The sequence below is a fragment of the Mobula hypostoma genome, chromosome 1, assembly GCF_963921235.1.
Source record: "Mobula hypostoma chromosome 1, sMobHyp1.1, whole genome shotgun sequence".
NCBI classification, from domain to species: Eukaryota; Metazoa; Chordata; class Chondrichthyes; order Myliobatiformes; family Myliobatidae; genus Mobula; species Mobula hypostoma.
This window is the reverse complement of record NC_086097.1, coordinates 188,276,756-188,301,525: the sequence shown is the minus strand read 5'-3', so window position 1 is coordinate 188,301,525 and position 24,770 is coordinate 188,276,756. Positions and strand designations below refer to the sequence as shown.

At 39.4% G+C, this 24,770-nt stretch overlaps 1 protein-coding gene across 1 annotated transcript in view; it reads right to left on the bottom strand.

Moving 5' to 3' along the window:
• Positions 1-24,770, bottom strand: part of LOC134348340 (cyclic nucleotide-gated cation channel beta-3-like) — a 163,520-nt gene that overhangs the window by 36,501 nt on the left and 102,249 nt on the right. The window contains exons 10-15 of the mRNA XM_063051588.1: positions 24,094-24,158; positions 19,533-19,655; positions 12,875-13,016; positions 10,636-10,795; positions 10,450-10,547; positions 2,258-2,341 (exon numbers count right to left, since the gene is read on the bottom strand). Of these exons, the coding sequence (XP_062907658.1) occupies positions 2,258-2,341; positions 10,450-10,547; positions 10,636-10,795; positions 12,875-13,016; positions 19,533-19,655; positions 24,094-24,158 (672 nt within the window). The remainder of the gene's footprint in view (positions 1-2,257; positions 2,342-10,449; positions 10,548-10,635; positions 10,796-12,874; positions 13,017-19,532; positions 19,656-24,093; positions 24,159-24,770) is intronic.

Below are 24,770 nucleotides of genomic sequence, written 5' to 3'. Positions count from 1 at the left end.
GGAATTTAGCATTCTGGCACATTACAGGCTGTCAGTAACAAAAAAAAAGCCTATTATAATCACAGCTGTTAGGAGCAGAATATAGATTTAAAAGATCAAACTATTCTGCACTGTCATTGTAACTGTGTTGCTATAGGTCCAGTTGTTTGATTTTTGCAATTAAATCCCAATAATTACTTTAAAAGCTGAACCCACCTTGAACATTATTTTGTTAAATATCTTTAAGAGTCCTGGCAAATTATATCCAGAAGTAGTTAAGTCCCATGGAGGCTCTGGGATGTCTGAACTGAAGATGGGAAGACAAACAAATGCAGTATGTACCAGAGAGGCATAGTTAATAGTGTGTTTGCCTCCTTCTTCTCATGTTTATTTACAAAAGTTTGTAAAAGATGGGGTTTTATCCATACCTTTAGACCTATTGGGCTGTTTTCATGCTGTATGACTCTATAATGACAATAACATCATAACAGCATAAGACATAGAAGTAGAATTAGGTCATTCGGCCCGTTGAGACTTCTCTGCCATTCTATCATGGCTGATTTATTACCCATCTAAACCTTATTCTCCTGCCTTCTCCCTGTAACCTTTGACACTCTTACTAATCAAGACCAATGCCTTATAGGAAAATCCTGTACAACAGCATAATGACCTAGAGTTTGTGATTAGTAGTGAGCCAACAGCTTGAAATCGATTGCAACCTTGAGTGATCATCTAAGCATGAGTAAGAGAAAATGGAAGGATGATGTTCACAGTAAGGACTTTTACATTCACACTCCTGTGGATGGTAATGGGCATCACAGGGTAAGGTCACAGTGTTTGGAGGAACATTAGGCTTGATCTTGCCAGCTAACAGCAATCGCGATTTGCTGACACATTCAGACCTGGCATTGGATCTGAGATGAGTGATTTCAATGGGGAATTGTAGGTTGTGGCTTTAGGAAATGTGGATAAGTTATTTTTAAGCTATTACTCTGTTTTATTGCCAATTATTTTCAAATATTTTAGTTAGCTTCTAAAATAAATGTTAATTTATTTTTATGATTTACCTCATTTTTAAGTGTTTTTAAATATTGTCTTTTACAGCCAGTCAAGTTGGGTGTATGGCTAAGCCAGCTGTCAAAGAGTTCATTGATATTCCATGGCTGGGTCACTTACACATATTAGTGGGTTGACTGATGCTCAGGTGAAATTGCTGGACTCTGGGATGTATTAGATCAGGTCATCAGATAAAAAGAGACAGCAGATGCTGGAATCTGGAGCACATTGGAAGAACTATCCCTGTCTATTTTTGTTCCATCCATTTATGTCAGAATTGCAATAGACTTTAATTTTAAAAAAATAGTCTGAAAACATTGGAATAGATTTTAAAAAATTGATTATTTTTTAAAAAATACTAGCTAATTAATCTACAAGACATTTCAAATTAATATTATTTGTAAATATTTTCAACTATTAGAGTATACCTCAGCCCAAATTGTCGACAGTTTATTCCTTTCCAAACATACTGTCACACCTGCTGAGTTCTTCCAGTACTTTGTGTGTGTTGCATAGTATTGACTATACACACATGGCTCTGGGTTTAGAATTTTTTGTTGCTAGTGACTGAGATTCTTAGCCAAATCCAGTAAATTCCAAGGAATGCATCTGGCATGAGAATACTCTGGCCATGAGGAAACCTCATTTTATGCTATCCAGCATTTGCTTTCCTGAAGAAAGGCTATTTGTTAAAAGATTTTGGGGTAAACAGCTGTGGTTTCACTTCCCTCAACAACGTTCTCAAAATTACCACCAGACAAAGAAACATTATATCTCACATAAGAACATAAATAAAATTACAAGAAAATTACCCAGATTCCAGACGTGCAAGGAACTATGACCTCTGTTCTCAGGTGACAATTATAATAGAGATAAACTAAAATAACTGTGTTATCTGGCAAATCTGTTGGTTTTAACTTTTGTTTTGTGAAATTTTATGATGTTCATTTTTCTAGCAATGAATAATTATCATCTGCATTAGTGAAATCTTCTACAGTTATCTAATTCATACCTGAAAAAACGATGAAATTATCATTCCTACATTTACAGATAATCATGCATTTTATATGAGGTTTGAAAGCCTCACAATCAAAATATTTTTAATGTTGGGTTAATTTATGATTTCTCGATATACCAATGATTAAACCATGTCTGTCTGAATTTAACTGGCTCAATAGATGCAAACAATTTACTACATGCTTAGGAGAAAAATGAAGATTACCTTCTTGCATACAAAATCACCAGGCAAATAGACAACTGATTTTAGCCTGAGCAGCATATCATATATCATCTGCTGGTCACATTCCTGGAGAGACATAGTAATGAAACATTGATTTAAGTCCAATAAAGGAAGTATTTTTAGCACTTCTAGTCTGCAAGAAATCTATAAATACACAGAAACTTCCACATCTTCCTCATTTACTGAATTACAAATAGAATTCTACAGTTGGATTGAACAATTCATCCCACTCCCAGACTGACTAAGCAATTCATCCCATTCCCAGACAATATCCAGATTGGATTTTCTGAACACGATGTACCTGAACACTTCTCCATATTACTAGGTAGACACCAATATGATAACTTGACTGGGCAGTAAATTGGATAAAAATATGTAATTCATAGGCACTTGTCTTCAGGACTACTGCCAGGATGTTCCTTAGTCTTTGGTATTTCTTGATATTAACAGAGTGAATTTAATTAGGTAAGATTGGTTTCTGTGATTTTGGAGATCTCAAGAGAAGTCAGTGTGAATATTCATTCTGGACAAACATTGCCATCACTGTTTCAATCTTACCTTTTTTCCCCACACCCTGAGCCCCATTATTGTTGAGGATGGAAATGTTTACAGTGCAATCTCCTCCTGTTGGTTGTTTAACTGTTCACCACCATTTATTAATGGACAGTATAGAACCAGTCCATTATGATCAGTAGATAGAAAGATTGTTTAATTCTGTCTTTTGTGTACAGAACTGTACTTCAGCTTCACTAGGCTGGCACTTCACTTTTTGGCATGCTTAGTACTGCTCTTGGCACATCTTTCTGTTCTCTGCATTGACCCAGTGTTGGTCTTCTAGCTTGATTACTGTTGTTGAATTGGGAAATAAACCAGGCTGTATGGCTGCGGATGCAAGCAAAAGATTTCCACTGCTGCAAATGGTCTATGTTGTGTCCCGGATGCCCAGATTTGAGATAATAAACACGTTCCAAGTCTAACCTTCGTAGCCTGATTGTAGTGCCATACAAACTGAATGGAGGTTATCCTCGATGTGAACACAGAGACATTGTGATGGTCACTTCTACCAATGCTGTTGTGAACCGATTAACTGGCCACATGTAAAATGGTGACGATTTCAAGTAGGTCTACCCCTAACAATAGTTCACTCACTATCCGCTGCAGACCCAGTCAGGCAGCTATGTATTTCAGGACCCAGCTGGCTCAATCTGTGGCAGTACTACCAAGCTGGTCTTGAAGATACAAATTGAATAGATTTTTGAAGACCAAGAGACTTAATTGATGTGAGTGAATATAGGAGGGTGAAGTTGAAACTAAGGATTACTTTGTTGTTACTAAACAATGAAGCTGGTTTTAAAGGCCAAGTGCTTCACCTCAACTTTTATTTCCATTTCTTGTATTCCTCCAATACAACACAAATTTCTTCATAACCTCCGCCATCTTCAGTGGGACCCTACTCATCAGTCAGATCTTTACCTCTCCACACTACTCTCAGCTTTCTGCAGGGATCGCTCCCTCTGTGTTTCTCCAGCCCTTTGCCTTTTCCACCTTTCACCTCTCAGCTTCTTAATTCATCACTCCTCCCACTCACCTGGCTTCACTTTTCACCTTCTAAGCTTACCCTCCTTCCGTTCCTCCTTTCTTCTTACTCTGACATCCTCACCCTTCCTTTCCAGATCTGATGAAGGGTCTTGGCCTGAACTGTTGACTGTTCATTCAGTTCTATAAATGCTGCCTGACTTGCTGAGTTCCTCCAGCATTTTGGGTATATTGCATTTCTTATGGTTTTATGGAATCTAGGAAAGTGCTCCTGTTTCTCCGAGTAAATAAATAAATGTTCCTAATTGAAAATTCTACATTAGAACTATGAAACAGATTATGCTGGAAATGCTCTTCTCTTGTTGGTTTCAGATTTGCTTAATAGTTTGGGACTGCATTTCACAGCTTTAAATGTCCATTGTCTGTTTTCTTTCACTATGACTGACATCATTACTCTTCTATAGAAACAACAGGTGAGACGTGGCTGTGGAACAATCTCAGGTCATGAGGTCTCCTCCATGCTGGTTTTAAGAGTTGACTCTGGGACTGCAGGAAGTGGTTCTGACAGCTCTGGACACCTTTCTTCTCCAATAATTGTCTCAACTGATTGATGCCTCATCTCCAGACGACATCAGATACAATCTCCACTGTGCAAGAGAATGGTCCAGTTCTGCCCTTAATCTGTCTAAGAACCCACTTTTGATCACCTTTGTAGTCCTTTGCTTGTCCAGGAGTGAAACACTAAACCTCTTTGTCTGAGCCCTCAATTTGTCTCAGCTGTTTGTCTGCATTCGCCTTCTGAGAATGGGTTTGAGGATATCGGAGTATGAGAGAAAGGGACGACTCAGGACCTGCAGAGCTGGTGAGTTGTTGGTTGTTGAACGTGCTGCATTGTGATATGCAAGGAGGAAATTGGTGATCTTCTGATTCAGTGCCAGTGTAGTGTGTCCTACTGACATTGCTGGCAGTGAGTTCTTTGACTCTGGACAAACCTTTCCCCCAAGCCATTTGTGGCTGGGTAGTACAATGCAGATGTAATTGTCTTATTCCACTCAGCTTCAGGAATGACAAACTTGAACAACAAACTGTGGTCCATTGTCACTAAGTGTTCTGCAACACCAGTCCTGGGGAAGAGGCTTCTCAACACATCAACAGCATGCAAGGTTGTAGTGGAGTCTATTGGGATCACTTCTGGTCACTTTGTAGCTGCATCCACTACTATCAAAAATATGACAAAATCCACACGAATCCTCTGCCAGGGCAATGCAGGCCATTCCCAGATATGGAGAGGCACCTTCTGGATGTGCTGGCATGGCAAGCTGTTCGATCTGCTGATATTTCCCAGGCCACCAGACAATGCTTCAAGCAAACTCTTTCATTTTGATCCTGCCTAGATGACCAGCATGTAGCTCCTCCAACACTTCAGCTCTCAGCTTGGATGGTACAACAACCTTCAGCCCTACATAAGCCAACCCCTATCAAGGGCAGGTTCATCCCGGTGCTGGTAACAATGGCAGAAGTTGTAGTTGTCTCAACCAATCACGGCCCGACAACGCTGATCCTCCTGTTTTTACCACATACAAGCCCAATGTGGCTTGTTGGCTTCTATATTTCACTGTTATGAATGTAATTTCCACAGGAGTTGCCTTTTCAAGATGGCTGGGGTCCTGTCAGAGTCTATGATCTACGGCTGCACTCAAATTGCGGTTCCAAATGATGGTGGGTTCTCGCTTCTGGAATTTACTGAGCAGCCTAGCATTTTTGATGTGTCCAGGAGTGGCCTGGAAGAAGTGTGTCTTTGGGGCCATCAAAGGTGAGGCCTTGGGAGGCCTCTGTGGATAACTCGGTTCCTTGCCAATGTCGTGGAATGGAACGTCGTGGAGACTGAAACATCGAGACAGCGGGTGCAGCTGTCAGAGGCCCCTGCACTGCAGTGCTCTCTCTCTCTCTCTCTCACAATGTGCATGGGTGGGTGGGGGGGATGTTTGCTGATTCCCGAGTTGGATGAGTTGAAACAGTGATCTGCTGATCACTCTCTCGCTGAGGAAAAGGTGACACCTCTTTATCCCTTGTTTGTGAGAGAGCCTGCAGCATGTTAAAGTGCTGGGTTATGGACCTGCAGTTTTTTGTTGGACTGCTGATCTTGGGCTCTTTGGGGGTTTGCTATCGCTTGCTTGGTGGGTGTTGGACGCTGATCCTTCCTGCTGGAACAAGTGGGGGGAGTGTTGATGCTTTGCTGTTGCTTGTACATGGGAGGGGCTGGGGAGGCGGCTTTGGGGCTCTAACGTTTTTCTATCATTCATTCTTTGGGGTTTTCTTCTGTTTTGTGGATTCTGTGAAAATTAAGAATTTCAGGTTGTATATTGTATACATTCTCTGATATTAAAGGGAACCATTGAACCATTGAGCCATCTTTTCTTCAGTACAAGTTCTTAGTTGGAAATCTGCAGGCTTCAGTTCAGTATGTATCTTTGAAATGCCGCTCAAACTCATTTTGTGGAATGACTGAAACAACTGAGCCAGTGTCTACTTCCATTTTAGTTAATTTGCCATTCATTTCTGGTGCAAGCCATGTTGTCTCCTATTAGATTTCATACTGTAAATCTCAAGGCTACTCAGTTGTGCGTCACTCTCATCATTATCAGATTTTTCATCAACAGCATGCAGATTCATGCTTTTTGAAACTGCAACTTGATGCTTTATCTTTTTCTCTTCCTTGTGCAGTCCATTTATTTCTGTCTGCCTGACATTCTCTTTGTTTAGTATGTGTCCTATTTCGTTGCATCTTCTGCAAGTTTCACCTTTAAATTTGCATTGGTCTTGTGTATGTGAGGCCGTGCCACAACAGTAACACAATTTGTTTGGCCAGGCAAGTTCCTGTTTAGATTTTGCAATTTTGTTCATGCTCACTTTCATTCCTGATTCCAACTCATTTGTGTCCCTAGCTACTGTTTTGATTTAACACAGTGATTCAACTGCTCTTTTAAATGTGAGTTGTGCTTCAGTTAGAAGACATTTTTGAATAATTGCTTGTAAGATTCCACAAACTAAACAATCTTTCAGTGCACCATTAAGCCCATTAACCAACTGACAATGCTCAGACAACTCCTTCAATTCACCATGTACACTGAAATAGACTCCCCTTGCTTCTAAGTTTTCCTGCATTACTTTCATGATATGTACAAAACTCAGCTGGGCTGGTTTGGTTGGAGCAGTTAAATTTCTAAGCAAACAATATGCTCTTCCACCTATTGCACTCAGTAACACTGACACTCACTTTTCATTGGCTGTTTCATTTACTTCAAAACACTGCCCAATTCATTCGGTATTCACCACCCAATTATTATTTGTGCAATCAAATACACCTATCTTTCCAAAGTAGCCAGACATTTAGAAACATAGAAAACCTACAGCACAATACAGGCCCTTCAGTCCACAAAGCTGTGCCGAACATGTCCTTACCTTAGAACTACCTAGGCTTTACCCATAGCCCTCTATTTTTCTAAGCTCCATGTAGCCATCCAGGAGTCTCTTAAAAGACCCTATCGTTTCCGCCTCCACCACCACCACCTGCAGTCCATTCCACGCACTCACCACTCTCTGCGTAAAAAATTTACCCCTGATATCTCCTCTGTACCTACTTCCAAGCACCTTAAAACTATGCCCTCTCATGCTAGCCATTTCAGCCCTGGGGAAAAGCCTCTGACTATCCATACGATCAATGCCTCTCATTATCTTGTACACCTCTATCAGGTCACCCGTCATACTCCGTCGTCCAAGGAGAAAAAGCTGAGTTCACTTAACCTATTCTCATAAAGCGTGCTCCCCAGTCCAGGCAACAGCCTTGTAAATCTCCCCTGCACCCTCTCTATGGTTTCCACATCCTTCCTGTGGTGAGGCGACCAGAATTGAGCACAGTACTCCAAGTGGGGTCTGACCTGTGTCCTATATAGCTGTAACATTACCTCTCGGCTCTTAAACTCAATCCCACGATTGAGGAAGGCCAATGTACTGTATGCCTTCTTAACCACAGAGTCAACCTGCACAGCTGCTTTGAGTGTCCTATGGACTCGGACCCCAAGATTCCTCTGATCCGCCATGCTGCCAAGAGTCTTACCATTAATGCTATATTCTGCCATCCTATTTGACCTACAAAATGAACCACCTCACACTTATCTGAGTTGAAGTCTATCTGCCACTTCTCAGCCCAGTTTTACACCCTATCAATATCACATTGTAACCTCTGAAAGCCCTCCACACTATCTACAACAGCTCCAACCTTTGTGTCATCAGCAAACTTACTAACCCATCACTCCACTTCCTCATCCAGGTCATTTATAAAAATCACAAAGAGTAGGGGTCCCAGTACAGATCCCTGAGGCATACCACTGGTTACCGACCTCCATACAGAATATGACCCGTCTACAACCACTCTTTGCCTTCTGTGGGCAAGCCAGTTCTGGATCTACAAAGCAATGTCCCCTTGGATCCCATGCCTCCTTACTTTCTCAATAAGCCTTGCATGCGGTACATTATCAAATTCCTTGCTAAAATTCATACACACTACATCTACAACTCTACCTTCATCAATGTGTTTAGTCGCATCCTTAAAAAAATTCAATCAGGCTCATAAGGCACGACCTGCCTTTGACAAAGCCATGCTGACTATTCCTAATCATATTATGCCTCTCCAAATGTTCATAAATCCTGCCTCTCAGGATCTTCTCCATCAACTTACCAACCACTGAAGTAAGACTCACTGATCTATAACTTCCTGGGCTATCCCTACTCCCTTTCTTGAATAACGGAACAACGTGTGAAACCCCCCAATCCTCCGGAATCTCTCCCGTCCTCATTGATGATGCAAAGATCATTGCCAGAGGCTCAGCAATCTCCTCCCTCACTTCCCACAGTAGCCTGGGGTACATCCCATCTGGTCACAGTGACTTAACAACTTTATGCTTTCCAGAAGCTCCATCACATCCTCTTCCTTAATATCTACATTCTCAAGCTTTTCAGTCCACTGTAAGTCATCCCTACAATCGCCAAGATCCTTTTTCGTAGTGAATACTGAAGCAAAGTATTCATTAAGTACTTCTGCTATTTCCTTCGGTTCCATACACACTTTTCCACTGTCACATTTGATTGGTCCTATTCTCTCACGTCTTATCCTCTTGCTCTTCACATACTTGTAGAATGCTTTGGGGTTTTCCTTAATCCTGTCCGCCAATGCCTTCTCATGGCCCCTTCTGGCTCTCCTAATGTCATTCTTAAGCTCCTTCCTGCTATAATCCTTTAGATTTCTAACATTACCTAGTTTCCGATTTTTTTAAATTTATAATTATCACCCAGTACTCACTGTTTATGAATCTGTGAATTTCATCCATGTTCTGCTTTTTTAAAATTCACTATCCTTCTCCCTTTGTAAGGAAAAAATGTGCTGTGTATTGTTTAAAACTCAAATGTGTTTGCTGTGCTTCATTAGTTAGGTTGTCATCTTTGGTTCATTTTAATACTTACTTACTTACTTTAATACGGCCGGTTTGGTCGCAGGCCGCTCGACCATGGTTTACGGTCGGGCGCCGGATGCTCGTAGAGATTCGGTGAGGGGGGGGCACCCGGTGCTCGGCCGGGGGCCGTGGTCGAGTGGTTGACAACTTGGGCTGGCTCCCCCACTGGATTTAGTCTGGTGATGAGGGTCTGAGGACACCCAGCAGGACTAAAAACAACAAGACCTGACAAAGGGCAGTTGAACTCCTTGTGAGCCAACGGCCATTTTCCGTGGAAGAGATTAAAGCCTCACCACCTATCTACGAATCGTATGCTATGCACCTAATTAGAAGAGACATGATGAACTTGGGTGCTGCACTGTGGGCCTGGACCTGTCCAAGGCCTCCGCCTAAGGAAGGGCCGAGCTCGAAGAAGTGGCCGCGGCTGGAGGCCGACACAGCCTTGGGCTCAAGTTCGGTGGGGCGGCGGTGGGCGGTACCAAGGCGGCCAGCAAGAACAAACTGGAGGAGAGGCTGTACTCGGTGTTGTCGCAAGATCGAAGAAGATGGAGGTGCATAGCCGCCAACCCCGGATTCGGGACGGCACCCACTGGCTGACTGAATACCTAGTTGTTGCCACTGTTATATTTTGTAACTTCAAAATTAATTGAAAGAAAAACACAGGAGCCCCTGGATAAAAGCATGTCTACATCATTTTTACTTTAGTGAGGCGTGCTCTTATGATGTGGAGGTGTGATGACGTATGCCATTCATGTACTTTTACATGTAATCTGGAATGAATTATGTAAACAACAAATAATGCTTAATCAAACAACATGTCCACAATATCACTGAAATATTAAATACACAACAAGTAGTAGGTCATTCAGCCTTTCAAGGCTGTTCAATGTGTTTCTTTGGATTCCTACCACATCAGAAAGATGTGTTCATCAATAGCTTAATTGAGCACTGTAATTTAACTATAGTGGGTGGTTGGAATATCAGAGTAGAAATCTTTGAAAAAGATAGGTTACAGGGAAATAATCAGCTGAATAGCCTCTTTTGTTGTATTGAGATAAGAGAATGAGATATAATAAATAACAATAGCAACAAAATCTAGTCAATTGAAGGGAACTAAAAGTACGATACCTTAAACAGACCAACTTTGCTGACTATCTCATAGTTTTGATCAATTGCAATGGCCAGTTGCATCTTTACTGGCATATCTTCCATCATCTCAGATACATCTAAAATAAATAAAGCTTTTTATTTAAAGTAGAAGTCACCAAGGATATCTATCAAATAGGAAACCTAGTTTGGACACAGCTTACTTACCCAACTGGCCTTGTGATTCCCAAGTATATTCATACCATTTACGTACACGATTCTGTGTATATCTTGAAACCGAGTATGTATTCATATATACTACTGTGTTATCCAAAGATGTTTGGTAGTATGCTTGGCCTGCAGTAGCTGCCCCAATAATGTCACGCATCTAAAAGTGGGAAAATATGCAAGTACATCAACAATTTTCATTAAATGTAAGGTAAGCAGTTAGTAAAGTTATACGTGGATCTTGTAGATAACTAATTAAGATAAACCTGTGGTTGTCTTAACTTTTAGTCAGGTCTAAAATTCCTGGAGAAGCATACTTCATTGCACCCTACTGAAAGGGCAGTAGCTCTTGGGGGTAAACAAGAGGTTTGAGTCAACCTGATCCGGAAACCTGTCAACTTTGGGTAGACTGCTGATGACTTAAATCCACGGTAGGGCAACACTTGTCTCAGGGTATTCTTCAGCAGAGTACTGTTGGCAGAATCTGTAGAAGTCCAGCTAAATTTTACTTTGAGAACTATCCTTGGTGTATTTTTATCTATGATTACGCTGTGTCTGGATGTGATCGCAAACATTGTCCAACCACGTGTTCAACACAAATAAGCAGTGTTCAGAGAATGTAACAGTTACGTTAGGGAAGACATTTTAGTCCAAGTCAACACAATAATGGTGTTGCATTATTGTGTTGACCTAAACTGAAAGGTCTTCAGCAGCAATATCCCCTCAGTTTTTATGAATAATGGGGAAATGAATTCCTAATGGAGGATTTCACAGTCCAAACTTGAGGGTCAAAGGTCAGCAGCAAGTCTTTAACTTGTTAGAATCAGTTACGGTAGATATTGCCACGTTTTCTGTGTATGGTAGATTAAATCGTAAAACCATAATTTCCTAATCAGTTTCTGGGAACATAACTGAAATTTTCCCTTAAATGAATTTGCAGGCCAATGAGAAATCCACATTGCTTCACTGACACCAGTGCTTTTACTACTTGATTTAAAGGTTGACATTTGGTTTGTTTTAGAACCACCTCAGCAACAAAGATTATCACTACCTCAGAACTGCTCAAGTAACCTGTCCAGTGGCTGGGTATGTGATCTCTGGCTTTGAAGCTAGCAAGGTGGTTCTGAACACACTCTGACAGTCAAAAATAGCCTTTGTTGCTGGTGTTTCATAAGTATTTGGTAAGATATTTGAAATTATAACAGTACCTTAACTGATATTAAACCTTAGGTTTGCTGTTTTGGAATTCAGTTATTGGAAAAATAAAATGAATCAATGCCATATAGAGAAAGGCATACCCAAAATGTAGACGTGCATGATTGAGTGATCTTTGGATATAAGCATGAAGAAATTACAGGTGCAATTATAACCAGGACATTGCACTAAGAATTAGAACATTACACAGCATAGACAGGGACCATTTGCGACATCGTGTCTTAGCTGTTTTACTTTGATAAGCTCTCTCATCGGTCCTTGTGTCCTGTTCTTCCCTGGTTGTCCTGAAAGGTGCACTGTTTAATTCATGTCCTCCTCTTTTTTATAAATTCCTATTGAATCCACTTCAGGCAATGCATTCCAAAACAGCTTGCTGACTTAAAATTTAGATCCTCCTTTATCCTCTTGTTTTGTAGCTAATTTTAAGAGATTTCACAGGGCTGAAATGGTTAGCATAAGAGGGCACAGTTTTAAGGTGCTTGGAAGTAGGTACAGAGGAGATGTCGGGTTAAGTTTTTTTATGCAGAGAGTGGTGAGTGCATGGAATGGGCTGCCAGCAACGGTGCTGGAGGCGGATACAATAGGGTCTTTTAAGAGATTCTTGGACAGGTATATGGAGCTCAGAAAAATAAAGGGCTATGGGTAACCCTAGGTAATTTCTAAGGTAAGGACATGCTTGGCACAGCTTTGTGGGCCAAAGGGTCCATATTGTGATGTAGGTTTTCTATGTTTCTATATTCCATTATCTTCTAGAACATTGCAATTTCATTAAGTTTTGCTATGCACTTAAAGGAAATAAATCTCTGTAGACCAGTCCCACCTCATGCAAAACTTGGGAAAATGTTTTCCAGATTGGTGTAATGATTTGGCAATATTTCACTTATAAGTATTTGTTTCTAAAGTAATAGCTGTTAACATTTTCCTCAGCCTTTTCTTTGATTCTCTGCCTGACTTATTATTTAATAACTTGTATGATGAATACACTGCAAAGAACAGTGATTCATTCAAAGATAATTTCATTTACCTGACCAAGCAAGCTGGAGAACACAAAGACACCTATGAAATAATTGCACCCCTGAAAGACTAGTTCAAAGAGAGTGACTGGTTCAGGAATACCACCAATTGTAATCAAACTCCGGACTGCCCAATAGTAACACCTCAGGTACCTGGAGAACAGAAAGATTTTCAACAATTGAAAGCATGTTTACTGGGGGGGGGGGGGCGGGGGAACATGGTTTCTAAATGGCATTTAAGATTTTAAGTTCTGACTTTCGAAATGGCTTGAGATACGCTGAATCTTGTAGTTACATAATGTCATTCATATTCACTGGAAGTTTCAAAATGTTTCTCATACAACTAATTATTTTTGGTGTATAGTTTATGTGGAAGAACAACTGAAGTGTTTGAACTAACCCAAGTTCTCCCTGTTTCATTTAAATAGGACATATTATGCCCACTTGAACAAGCAGCCAAAACTTCATTTCAACATTTCATGTTTCTCACACTGCAATATTTGTCCTGAAGAAACAAGCTAGGAGTTTGTTTGTAGCTCTACCAAGACAAGCAGGAATATTTAGATTTGTAATCAACCACACCCTACTCCAAATTGAATTTCCCAAAACTGTTTTCAGGAAAATCCCTCTGCCTTTGAAGATTTTTCTTATGTTTCTTAAATCTATTAATAATTCAATCCCCTTCTCAGTTGGTATTCTGTCTATTTTTGTACAGAATTCAGACCGCCTGTGTTTCCATGTTGTTCTCACTTGGAGATAGCCCACCTTGGACTCTTTCCTTTTCTTTCTTGACTTCTATATCTCCATCTCAGGGGACTGGTCAAGGAGCACAATTGATTACATAAATGGACTCACATCTATATTGCCTGGATATTTCCCATATTGTTTCTTGTAAGGATTTCATTCTGTTCTCCCAGCTTATCTAACTCCTGTTGTTTCCATTTGGTGATGACACTTCATGCCACAGTATTACAGCATTTCTTCCTTTTCCCTTAAGGATGCCTCCCCACAGTTGACAGAGTTCTCAAATGTACTTGTTCCATTTTCTATGCTCTACTCTCACCCGCTCTTCTTCTTTCCAGAACAATAATACTACTAATAATAACTTACTTGTAGAGCGCTTTCCATACAAATGATGTAGTCAAAGTGCTTTACAGTGGGATAAAGTGCAAATATGAAATTAAATTAAACAATGAAAATAAAAGACAATGCGATGTCACATAAAAGCAAGGTTAAATAAATAGGATTAAAAGTGTCAATTGAGCCTGTGTCGAAGTAACTGTTGTAACAGATAATAAATTAACTGAGCCCAGGACACACAGAACTCTCAAACATTCTATTTATTTTACTTGTGTACGAGGAGAATAACATGACCCCTGTCACTTGTTCTGAAGTCTGAACAGAAAACTACTATTTTTATACAGAACTGGCTTATCAGTTATGGATATTGATCATTGTAAATTGTATATGTTTTGAATTCCTTACTTGCGAGATCAATTGCCATTCACAATAGAGGTGTTAAAGTCAATTGAAACTTCAAGCGGACAGCCAACGATATCTTGAAGTTAGTAAAGACAATAGAGCCTTAGTTGCTGGATATGTTTCATATCCTTCTGTTACCTTGTCTGTCTCTGGCACCTCCTAAAAGGGATGCTGTGTTTTATGAAGACCTTTCTGGAAAAGTTTCACTATAGAGGCTTCATTCGATTGGCCTGCGTACACACTGCCACAGGCAACCTAGCCTAGCTTGTCTGTAGCAAACAGAGGTGTCTCTAGTGATCTCACTTCAAAGGTCACATTTGACTACAACTGCCTCATGTTATCCTTGCCTTACTGTGACTTCCACATCTGCATCCTTTATTGTTTTAGGTATTGAATTCCACAGTTTAAGAACGTAGCTCAAAAAAGCTGACCCAATTATTTTTTTGAGGAAGATTGTTTAAAGTTAAGAGACCATCAGAACACGACTGGAGAGCTGAAGTAGCATTATAGAACAAAAATGATTCTGTGATGCACTCTGCACCCAGATCATTAAGAATTTTAAAAATAAGTAACAGAACTTTAAAATCAATTCTAGAAGATACAGGAAGCCAAAGCTGATTACTTAGGATGGGAGTGATATGTTCTCCTCACCCAGGCTTCTGTTAAAAGTCTAGCAGCAGGGTTCTGAATGAGTTGTAGTTTGTCAATAGATTGCTTTGGAAGGCCAGTTAAAAGTGCACTGGAGTAATCTAGTTGATTTAATATAAAGGCATGAATTAGTTTTTCAGAATCATTACATGACAGAACCAGGCATACCTGTGCAATATTTCTTAAGTATAGAAATGCTACTCCGGTCACTATCTTTATGTGGGATTTACAATTCAATTCTTAATCAAGGATAACACACAGGTTTGTTACTTCTCATTTCACAAGGGGAGCCAAGTTTCTAAGTTTATCAAGAAATTTATCCCTTTTGGCTTTGGAACCAACCAAAATTATTTCAGTTTTACCTTCATTTAGTTTTAGAAAATTTATGCTCTTCCATTTGCATATTGTAACCATATCAGAAGTCAGAGAAGCTAGGGTACTATAATCATCAGGCTCGATCAAAATATGCAGTTGTGTGTCATTTGCATAATAGTGGAAATCAAGATTATGCTCTCTAATGATGTCCACAAAGAAGAGCATGTATAAGGAGAAGAACAGGGGACCAAGACTACTACCCTCAGCAACACTAAAAAGTACATTGTGTCTCTTAGAAAATTGGTCTCCAAGGCAGAGAAAGCATTTTCTAGGATATATGAATGAAACCAATTAAGGGCACTAGCAGAGAGTTCTACCCAGATTTCAAGGTGATCTAGGAGAACAAAGATTGGGGTTTCCCTGTCTTCTCATCTTCTATTCCACTGCCCTTCATATTTATCTCCACAATCAGTGCACACTCACACAATGTCATCTCTAGATTATCTTCATCTTTTAGCATCCTGAAGTGAGCGACTGTTCGCCAAAATGCTCTGGCTCATTACTTTATCTCCACCAACATTCATTCCCCTTCTCAGGGCTGCTTTCGTTGCAACCAAGGGAGATAGTACAATTTTCCTTTTTCTGTTTCCCTATCCAGTAGCCAAGAACCCAAATAGTCCATCTGGGCAATGCAGTGATTCAGGGTTTCGCCTTCCAATTTGATATCAGCATTCTCTGTTTACAATACAGTCTCCCCGGCACTCAGTGATTGCTTTGAAGAACAAATCTGTCCAATCCATTGGAGAGATTTGAATGTCCATTTACCTATCACTTCAGCTCTCCATCTCATTGGTCACGGGTTCCCCTCTTTTGGCCTCTTAAACTTTCCCAACAAAGGCTAACAAAGCTATAGAAACAGGATCTCATTTTCTAACTAGGCACATCACAGCCCTTGGAAATGAACACCAAATTCAGCAATTTCAGTTAACCAACCTTTATATTTTGCATCAGAACTTTAAATGATAACTTTTCTCACTCTCAACAGACATTGTCTGATACTTTCAACATTTCCAACACATTGCTTTTATTTCAGATTTCCAGTATTTTCAGTTTTTCAGCTACTCTCCTTTGTATATTAAATCATAAATGCATTCCTCCCATCTCCATGTTCAAAGATCCTTCCTTATTCTTAAGTTTCAGCCTTTATTACTTGTATAGGGGAAAATTGTCTAGATTAAATTTATTCCCTTCATAACTTTGAAAACCTAAGGCTGAAAAAGTAAACAGTTCTGCTCTTTCTAATCATGCCTCAAGGTTTACAATTTTCATTTTGCCCCTTCTCTATTCTGCTAAAGAAAATAATATTTGTTATTGATTGAATTGGCAAACAACGCTGTCATACAGGAACCTAGGTGATATTTTAAGTGTGATGATAGTGAGGTTGTCCAAATAGATAGGCTTGAAGGTATCTTAAAGGAGGGAAAAGCAGAGAGTTTTGGGGAGAGATCTAATCAATGTTTTATATGGAAATCATTTGAGTAATCTTTGGAGTTACTCTGTGTTAATAGAGTTCTAAATATATTTATACATTAGATTGTGAGTGTTAAAGCATCCTGAATGTATGGTTGAAGGACTGATTTGATTCCTTTCAAATGTAAACTTTATTACTATTCCAAGTGGATTATTCACTGACTAAGGTTTACAGGGAGCTTCATTGCACAACAATGCACACCAGGCATATCAGTTTGTTTAATGTGTTAGCCACTGTATATCAAAGACATATTACCTTTTCTATAGCACCCATCAGGTTCATTCAAGGTGATTCATAAGAGCATTTTTTATTATTCATATCTTTATATTATTTCAGAATTATTTACATTATTTACAGAATTATTTAGTGCAATGAGTCTACGCTAGCTCTCAGAGCAGATCTGTTTATTTCTCTAATGCCTTCTTTTAGCCCTCCTGATTTCTTTCTTAAGTATTTTCCTGGATTTGTAATACATCATATGCACCTCTTTTGTCCCTACCTGCATATACCTGCTATGCACCTCTTTTTTTCTTATCCAAGCCCTCAATATCGCTTGAAAAACCAAGGTTCCCTATACCCATTATCTTTATTCTGTCAGACATATACAAGCTTTGTACTCTCAAAATTTCAGTTTGTAGGTCTCCCACTTACCAAGTACACCATTGCCAGAAACCAGCCTGTCCCAATCCACACTTGCCAGATCCTTTCCACATGGGTCATGGTACATGGTACATAGGTAGCAAAGATTTAGAGAGACCATGGTCCTGGAGGATCGTTGTTTCATTTTTACTGTGTACTATACCAGCAGTTATGGTTGAAATGACAATAAAAGCGACTTGACTTGACTTGACTTGACATAGTTTATATGTGGCAAAGGGGTCTTAGCTTAGTTAGGCAACTTGGTCAGCATTAATAAGCTGGGATGAACAGCTGTTCTGTGCTGTAGAGTTCTGTAACTCCATCCATCACCTGCCTAAATGAGGCCCTCCTCATGGTGCTGGGAATTGTGGCCCAGTGCCCTTTCACCCTCAGAAGCTAAGCCCAGTTCTGACAGAGCCATTGTTTCTGTATAGAGGTAAACAAAATTATGAGGGGTATAGACAGGGTAAATGCAAGCAGGCTAGCATAGAAAACCTACAGCACAATACAGGCCCACAATGCTGTACTGAACATGTACTTACTTTAGAAATTACCTAGGGTTACCCAAAGCCCTCTATTTTTCTAAGCTCCATGTATCTATCCAGGAGTCTCTTAAAAGACCCTATTGTATCTGCCTCCACCACCGTCACTGGCAGCCCATTCCACGCACTCACCACTCTCTGCTTAAAAAGACATCTGCTCCGTACCTGCTTCCAAACACCTTAAAACTGTGCCCTCTCTTGTTAGCCATTTCAGCCCTGGGAAAAAGCCTCTGACTATCTACATGATCAATACCTCTCATCATCTTATACACCTCTATCAGGTCACCTCTCATCCTCCTTCGCTCAGCAAAATCGACGCTTGGTCAAGATCCTGTGATAGTTGCAGAGAACCATCACCACAGATCTCCAACTTCAAAGCCAACTCCAACTCCATCATCACTTCCTTAACTCGGAATGGAAAATAAACCATGTAAAGAAAAGGTAGATAAAATACTGAACAAAATACAAATCAGTTTACAATTCATATTGTTGGTTAAGGGATATTGTGATTGTAAATTTAGGATAACAATAATCAATGCATATTAACAGAACATTACACTATAAAGACTCAGAGAAGTTTTAACGATTTTTCTATGTACTGTAAACACACCAACATTAATAGATATATTGCTTTGTATCCAGAACCATTGCCATTTTAGATCGTGTATTTTTCATATGTAATTTCTTTCCTATTTTGATTATGAACATGATTCTACTACTTATACCTTTTGTTTCAATTTAAATGGTCAAAGATAATTTTACAAAGTAAGAGAAATCAGGTACTTGTTGATAGTGAAAACCTAAAGCACCCAGTTTTATGTAACTGACCAAGAATGGCTAAAAGAATAATAACTCCTAAAAATAGTTGCTCATTTGAAATATTTGCTCAAACTCATTGGTGGACAATGGAAGTTCAGCAATCATCAGAAAGGATTTCTCTGCATAAAGGAAAGAGTTGATGTATCCACAAAATTATCAAAAAGTCAGATGAAAAAGATATATGAAAGTAAGGGAAATAATCAACATCGATTTAAGCTGATGCAAGTGGCTTGAAATAATAATTTATCTTTAAAACTATTTTATTTAAAAGATCAATGCTCACTAATGATAATGCAGATACTGTGCCCTTTAAAAGAGAAGATATAATGCAATAATATTTTGTAGCAAGTACAGCTCTTCGGGAGAAAATAAAATAACAACATTATAGGGTCATTTTAGTCTTAGATTCTGAGATTACACCAACAAATCATACTGGTAATTGTTTAGTTAATAACTGACTTGAAAGTTCTGAATTCTGTTAACAGATTTAAATAATATAATCAAAGAACCCTTCCCTTATATCTTTCCCATACTCTATCCCTCTACCCCTGAATGATATTCCTGTACCTTATCCCTCTACCCCAGAACAATGTTCTACTTGAAATGAACACAGGAGATCAGGGCATTGACTCATGATGCAGTTCATTTCCTGAGGAAACTGACAATCTTAAATAGTAACAGAGAAGTACTTACCTATTTCCTTTGCCATTGTAGACCCATTTATTGCTGCCTATCCCTTCAAAATCTGAAGCCCGGTAATACAAACAAGCATTTAAGTGCAAGAGGAAAAGCAGATACCCTATTGTTCGGGCAATTCTGTAAACAAATGAGATGCATGACCTAGTTAGCTAATGAACTGTTTGCTCTGTAACAAGTTAACTGTAGTATGGGCTTTCCAGATCACTATTTAATTTAACAATTCACCTAATTGCTAGAATTGTTCTGCGTTTGTAAGACTGTGGCAGGTTTACAGATGCAGAACCACCATGCATGTGAAAGGTGCCACTTGCAGGATGATATAGTGAAGGCTTGTAGTCTGCAGTCAGGTAAATTTGACCCCTAGAAGCACTTCAGTGTAAGGTAACAAGTTAAAATGTCAACCATTCCAAACCTTTGTACAAGCCATCTTGAACTGCTGTAGATCTCCAGTGAGGTGAAATGGGGTAGAGGGGAAAGAGTAAACCATTGACAGAAGACAGGTCCTTTATTTAAGAATTTTAGCTGAACTGCATGCTGCCAATTTTAGCTCTGTTCCAGCTTTAGAAGATGTAAGCTGGATTTTACCTGGCTTTGCTGACTATACGGGCCAGAGGATTGTGTGTTTTCCCAGTCGCTCAAGCCATTGGATGTCCCCTCCGAGAGTCAGAAACTTATCTTTGCTTATGACCTGTTTCCCACCCAAGAGAGGCCTGTGATTTCTCCAGGGTTTCCACCCTACTCATTCAATGCTATTCGTTTTTCTTAGTTCCTTTGTCTTCTCTGCACCTGTTCCAAGGATATGGCATTCCTTTCCACGAAATCAGAGATGTCCTCCTCCTTCAAAAGATGGGGTTTCCCTTCCTCCATCATTGATGCTGCCCTTACTCGTATCTCCTCCATTTCCCAAATATCCGCACTCACCCCATTTTCACGCCACCTTTACAGTGAGAGTTCCTCTTGTTCTTATTACCACTCCATCAGCTTACACATCCAGCACATCATTCCCCAGAACGTCCACCATCTCCAGAGGGATCTTACTACCAAATACATCTTTACCTACCCCTTTTCTTGGTATTCTGTAGGAATCACTCCCTCCCTGATTCCCTTGTCCATTTGTCCCTCCTCACTAATCTCCCTCCGAGCACTTATCCCTGCAAGCACCCAAAGTGCTACATCTGTCCATTCACCTCCTCCTTCACATCCGCTCTGGGCCCCAAACAGTCCTTCCAGCTGGGGCAACACTTCACCTGCAAATTTGCTGGGGTTGTCAATTGGGTTCGGTGCTCATGACACAGTGCCAAGATGAGGCCACTATCAGGGTGGAGGAGCAACACCTTATATTCTGTCTGGGTAGCCTCCAACCTGGTGGCACGAATATCAATTTCTTCATCTGGTAAAAAAAACCTCCCCCCTCCATCTTCTTCGATTTCCCATTCTGGCTTCTTACTTCTTCTCACCTGCCTATCACCACTCCATAGATCCCCTTCCCCTTCCCTTTTCCTATGGCCCACTCTCCTCTCCTATCAGATTCCTTCCTCTCCAGCCCTTTATCTTTCCTACCCACCTGGCTAATATCACCTTCTGGCTTTCCTCCTTCCCCTCCCTTCACTTTTTATCCTTTCCAATCCTGAAGATGGGTCTCGGCCTAAAATGTTGACTGCCTATTAATATCCATGGGTGCTGCCAGACTTGCTGAGTTCCTCCAGCATTTTGTGTGTGTTACTTTGGATATCCAGCATCTGCAGACTTTCTTGAATTTATGATTTGCTGACCCGTGTCTTTTGTCATTACTGCCCTCTCTATAGGGTATAGAATCCATAGGATTCATTCATCCTTATTGTCCCAAAGTTGGTAACTGCTGCTGTAAGTCTAGTCAGTGTCATATGATGACATACTTCCTGGCTGACTGATTGGCTAAAGGTAGGAAATGGATTCCACAAAGCTATAATCAAATCCTGGTGTTAAATTCAGCAGGTCCTGAGTGCAAGATGGGCTTCTTGGTCATAAAAACAATAAAATTGCTTGTTTACCCATCAGTTTTAACCCCACGAAATATTAGACACCACTCTCCCTATTTCCGTTTTCTGCTTACTGACTTTCTATTTTAATTTCCATTTTCCATCCTTTGGTCATTATTTTCCTGATCACTTTATCATATCTCTGCATAACTTCTATGGATATTATTTTCTAAGTTTATATTGCTTGGTATTTGGAATTATCATTTGACTTTGTTGCAGGGCACATTTTAACACCAATTATTGAGGGAAGACTCTGGAATATATCACACTGTTTTGCAGTATAGCAGTTATCACATGTGGTTTAGTGAGGGATTTTGGGCCAAATCACCTTCAGGATGACCCACTATTGGCACTGGACTCTCTTGTTAATCTCATGGCTGCAGTTACCTGCTGCAACACTTATAGAATGGGCTAGAGACTTCATACCAGCAGGTGGGGTAGGTTGTGAGCGGCGAACAGGAATTAGGTGATATAACCTGAACCCTGACTTGATAGCCTTTGCCAGGTAGCTGCTGTTCAAAGCATCTTGTATCATTTTGAAGGTTTCAGATAATAAGGTACAGTTAAAACCTTTCAAAAAGGAATAAAATAATAAAAAATTAATTTACTTGAACTTACATTTGATAAGTATATAGTAAAGAAAAATAAATGAACTACATAGCTAAACATTGCAATATAGCTAAAGGCCAGTAATCTATTTAAGTGAAAGAGTAAGTTACTTGCACACCAGCAATGGATAGTGTTCAGCTGAGGGGAACATCTGAAGCACACCTGCTAGCTCAGGCCTGTATGGTCTGGAGTTACTGATGAATGAATTCAGATCTGGCCTATTGAATACTGAGACCTGACATTTAATATTATCTGTTGCTGGGGGAATCTAATGAGGAAAGACCACTGTTACTTGATATTGGTGAGGGATTTTGTAATCTGTCCCTGCTTTCTGCAAGATGGCACTGACTTGTCACTTTACTTTTTTGAAATAAGCAGCAGTAGAAAACAGAGGAGCTCTATTTTGTCCATTTTAGTAACCTATTATTTCCTGTTTGACATGAACAATAGTATACACCTACTGTGTCTGGATATTGACATACTATAATTTTAGCCAAATGACAGAATTTGACTATTATCCCTATTGGCAATCAGACTTTCAATCCTACAGGAATTTATATTTAAAAATCTGCAAAGTCTGTGCAATTACTTGGTAGTGCAGAAATCACTAGCCATACAATGCTGCTGACAGGCCTTCCAGGTCACTGAATCCATCAAATCACTGTAATAGTCTAAGGCTAGAAAGCCAGTCATGGTTAAGAAGCCACAATATTGTTATAGGTAGAGTTTTCATTAATATAGAATGTGTTCTAACTCCACAAAACATAAAACAATCTGAACTGATTTAAATTAGCTTTCAGTCAAGTTCCAGCTGCTGACATTGCTCCCTCTCCACCTCCAAAGGTGTTATTTTCATGAGCAAGATAATTGTATACTAAAAGTGGCCTTACCTTTTTTTGCACCCAAACAACTTTTATTCTTGCAAATGGAGGAATTGAGTGTTGCTTTGGAATGCAAGTATGAATCGGAGGGATTTTAGGTTTCAGGGACTGGGAAAGTGGAAGTATAGATGGAAAAGCAGGACTCAACCCTGATTATGTGCATAAGCATGTTACGCACGTTGGCCAAAATGTGTTTACTGTGTCATTACTGTGAAGCATAGAAGTTGCAATAGATCTGTGCACGCTACAAATGAAAGAGCATGATTAGATTTCTGGGAGTGTGGTACCAAGTACTTGATTTGTGTTTTACATAGCACACTAATACATTGTTCTAAACTGACAGCCCTGTGTGGGCAGTTTCATTTGCAGAATATGGTCCTAATTGTGAATTTTCCATAATGCAAAACCGCATCATCTGTGCTTGCATAAAGAAATATGAGTTGAAAGAAAAACATTATTTTTATTTACTTACTTTTTTGTATGACTCTCACAAGAATTTTTGGTAGTGTTTTGTAAACCCTATGAGGGCAATTTTCTGTCACTTGAACTGCCAAAATGTTGGGAGGGGCCGGGGGGGGGGGGTCACCTGTACTATAGTTTCTAAGCTAGGGTCTTTTGGACTATTTATCAAAACAATTCAGAAATTCTGTGTGCAGATTCAATACTGAGTTTCCGGAAAGAAATGATGGTGCTATACGTTGAAGGATATCTTGAACAAAATCTGAGAAGTGCCAACATGAACAAACTAAGACTAACTATTTATTGAACAACCAACCAAGATCAAGGCTAGCCATAAGCTTTTGGCTGTTTAATTCTAAGTATGGTAATTCTATCAGCAGCTTTGCAAGTATTTGTCGTTAAATTATTAAAACTGCTTCTGATATCAGCAAGCAAATAACTTTAATTGTATACTTTCATCGAAAATCAACTTTGTGTGTTGCAAGTACAAATGAAATGCAACCCTGAACATGAGTTCAATAAACATATTTTTATTGTTACTTTTACACAAAATCTATTGACTTTTTTTTAAGCTCAATGACTACCTACCTGTAAATGTAAGCTTTCTTCATTACAGACTCCAGTTGATTATTGAATTCAAAGAAGATTGAAAACTGGGAAAAAATAGAAATCAAAAAAAAAATTGAACAAAATACCTTGTTAATAATTCTTAATTTGCAGCCTCAATGCTTAATTGGGATTAGGTTTTATGTTGTTAATTGGTTACTGAAATACAGAATTTCCAGTCTCACACTATCTCATTGTGTCATCAGAATATCTTAAATTCTTCTTAAGCACCAGAAATCATTATTTATTATATTACCAGATTTATATAAGGACAGAATATAACAGATTAAACTGCTACTTAGATAAATTAATAAGGTTCAGTACGGTCTTTTAATGATATCATTAGGTAGTTTTCCATGTTGAGTATGTGGCCAAGGGAGGATGGGCCTTTACCTAAATGGTCTGCCAATTTTGTCCAATCAAAAGTTCAGACGTGGAGATAGGTGGTAACCAGAAAACAATTATACTTTGAGTTTGCCTTAAATTTTTTATGTTTGGTACTTAAACATATGTTATTTTATAAATATCTTGATCTAAGGAATCAAAAGAAAGCGTATTCTCAGTTAAAAAGTTAGGCAGTTTACAAATGAGATGTACAGGGGAATATCAATAGTCAGTGTTTCTTTTGTCAAAAATGTTGTGGTAGGTAATAGGTTAAG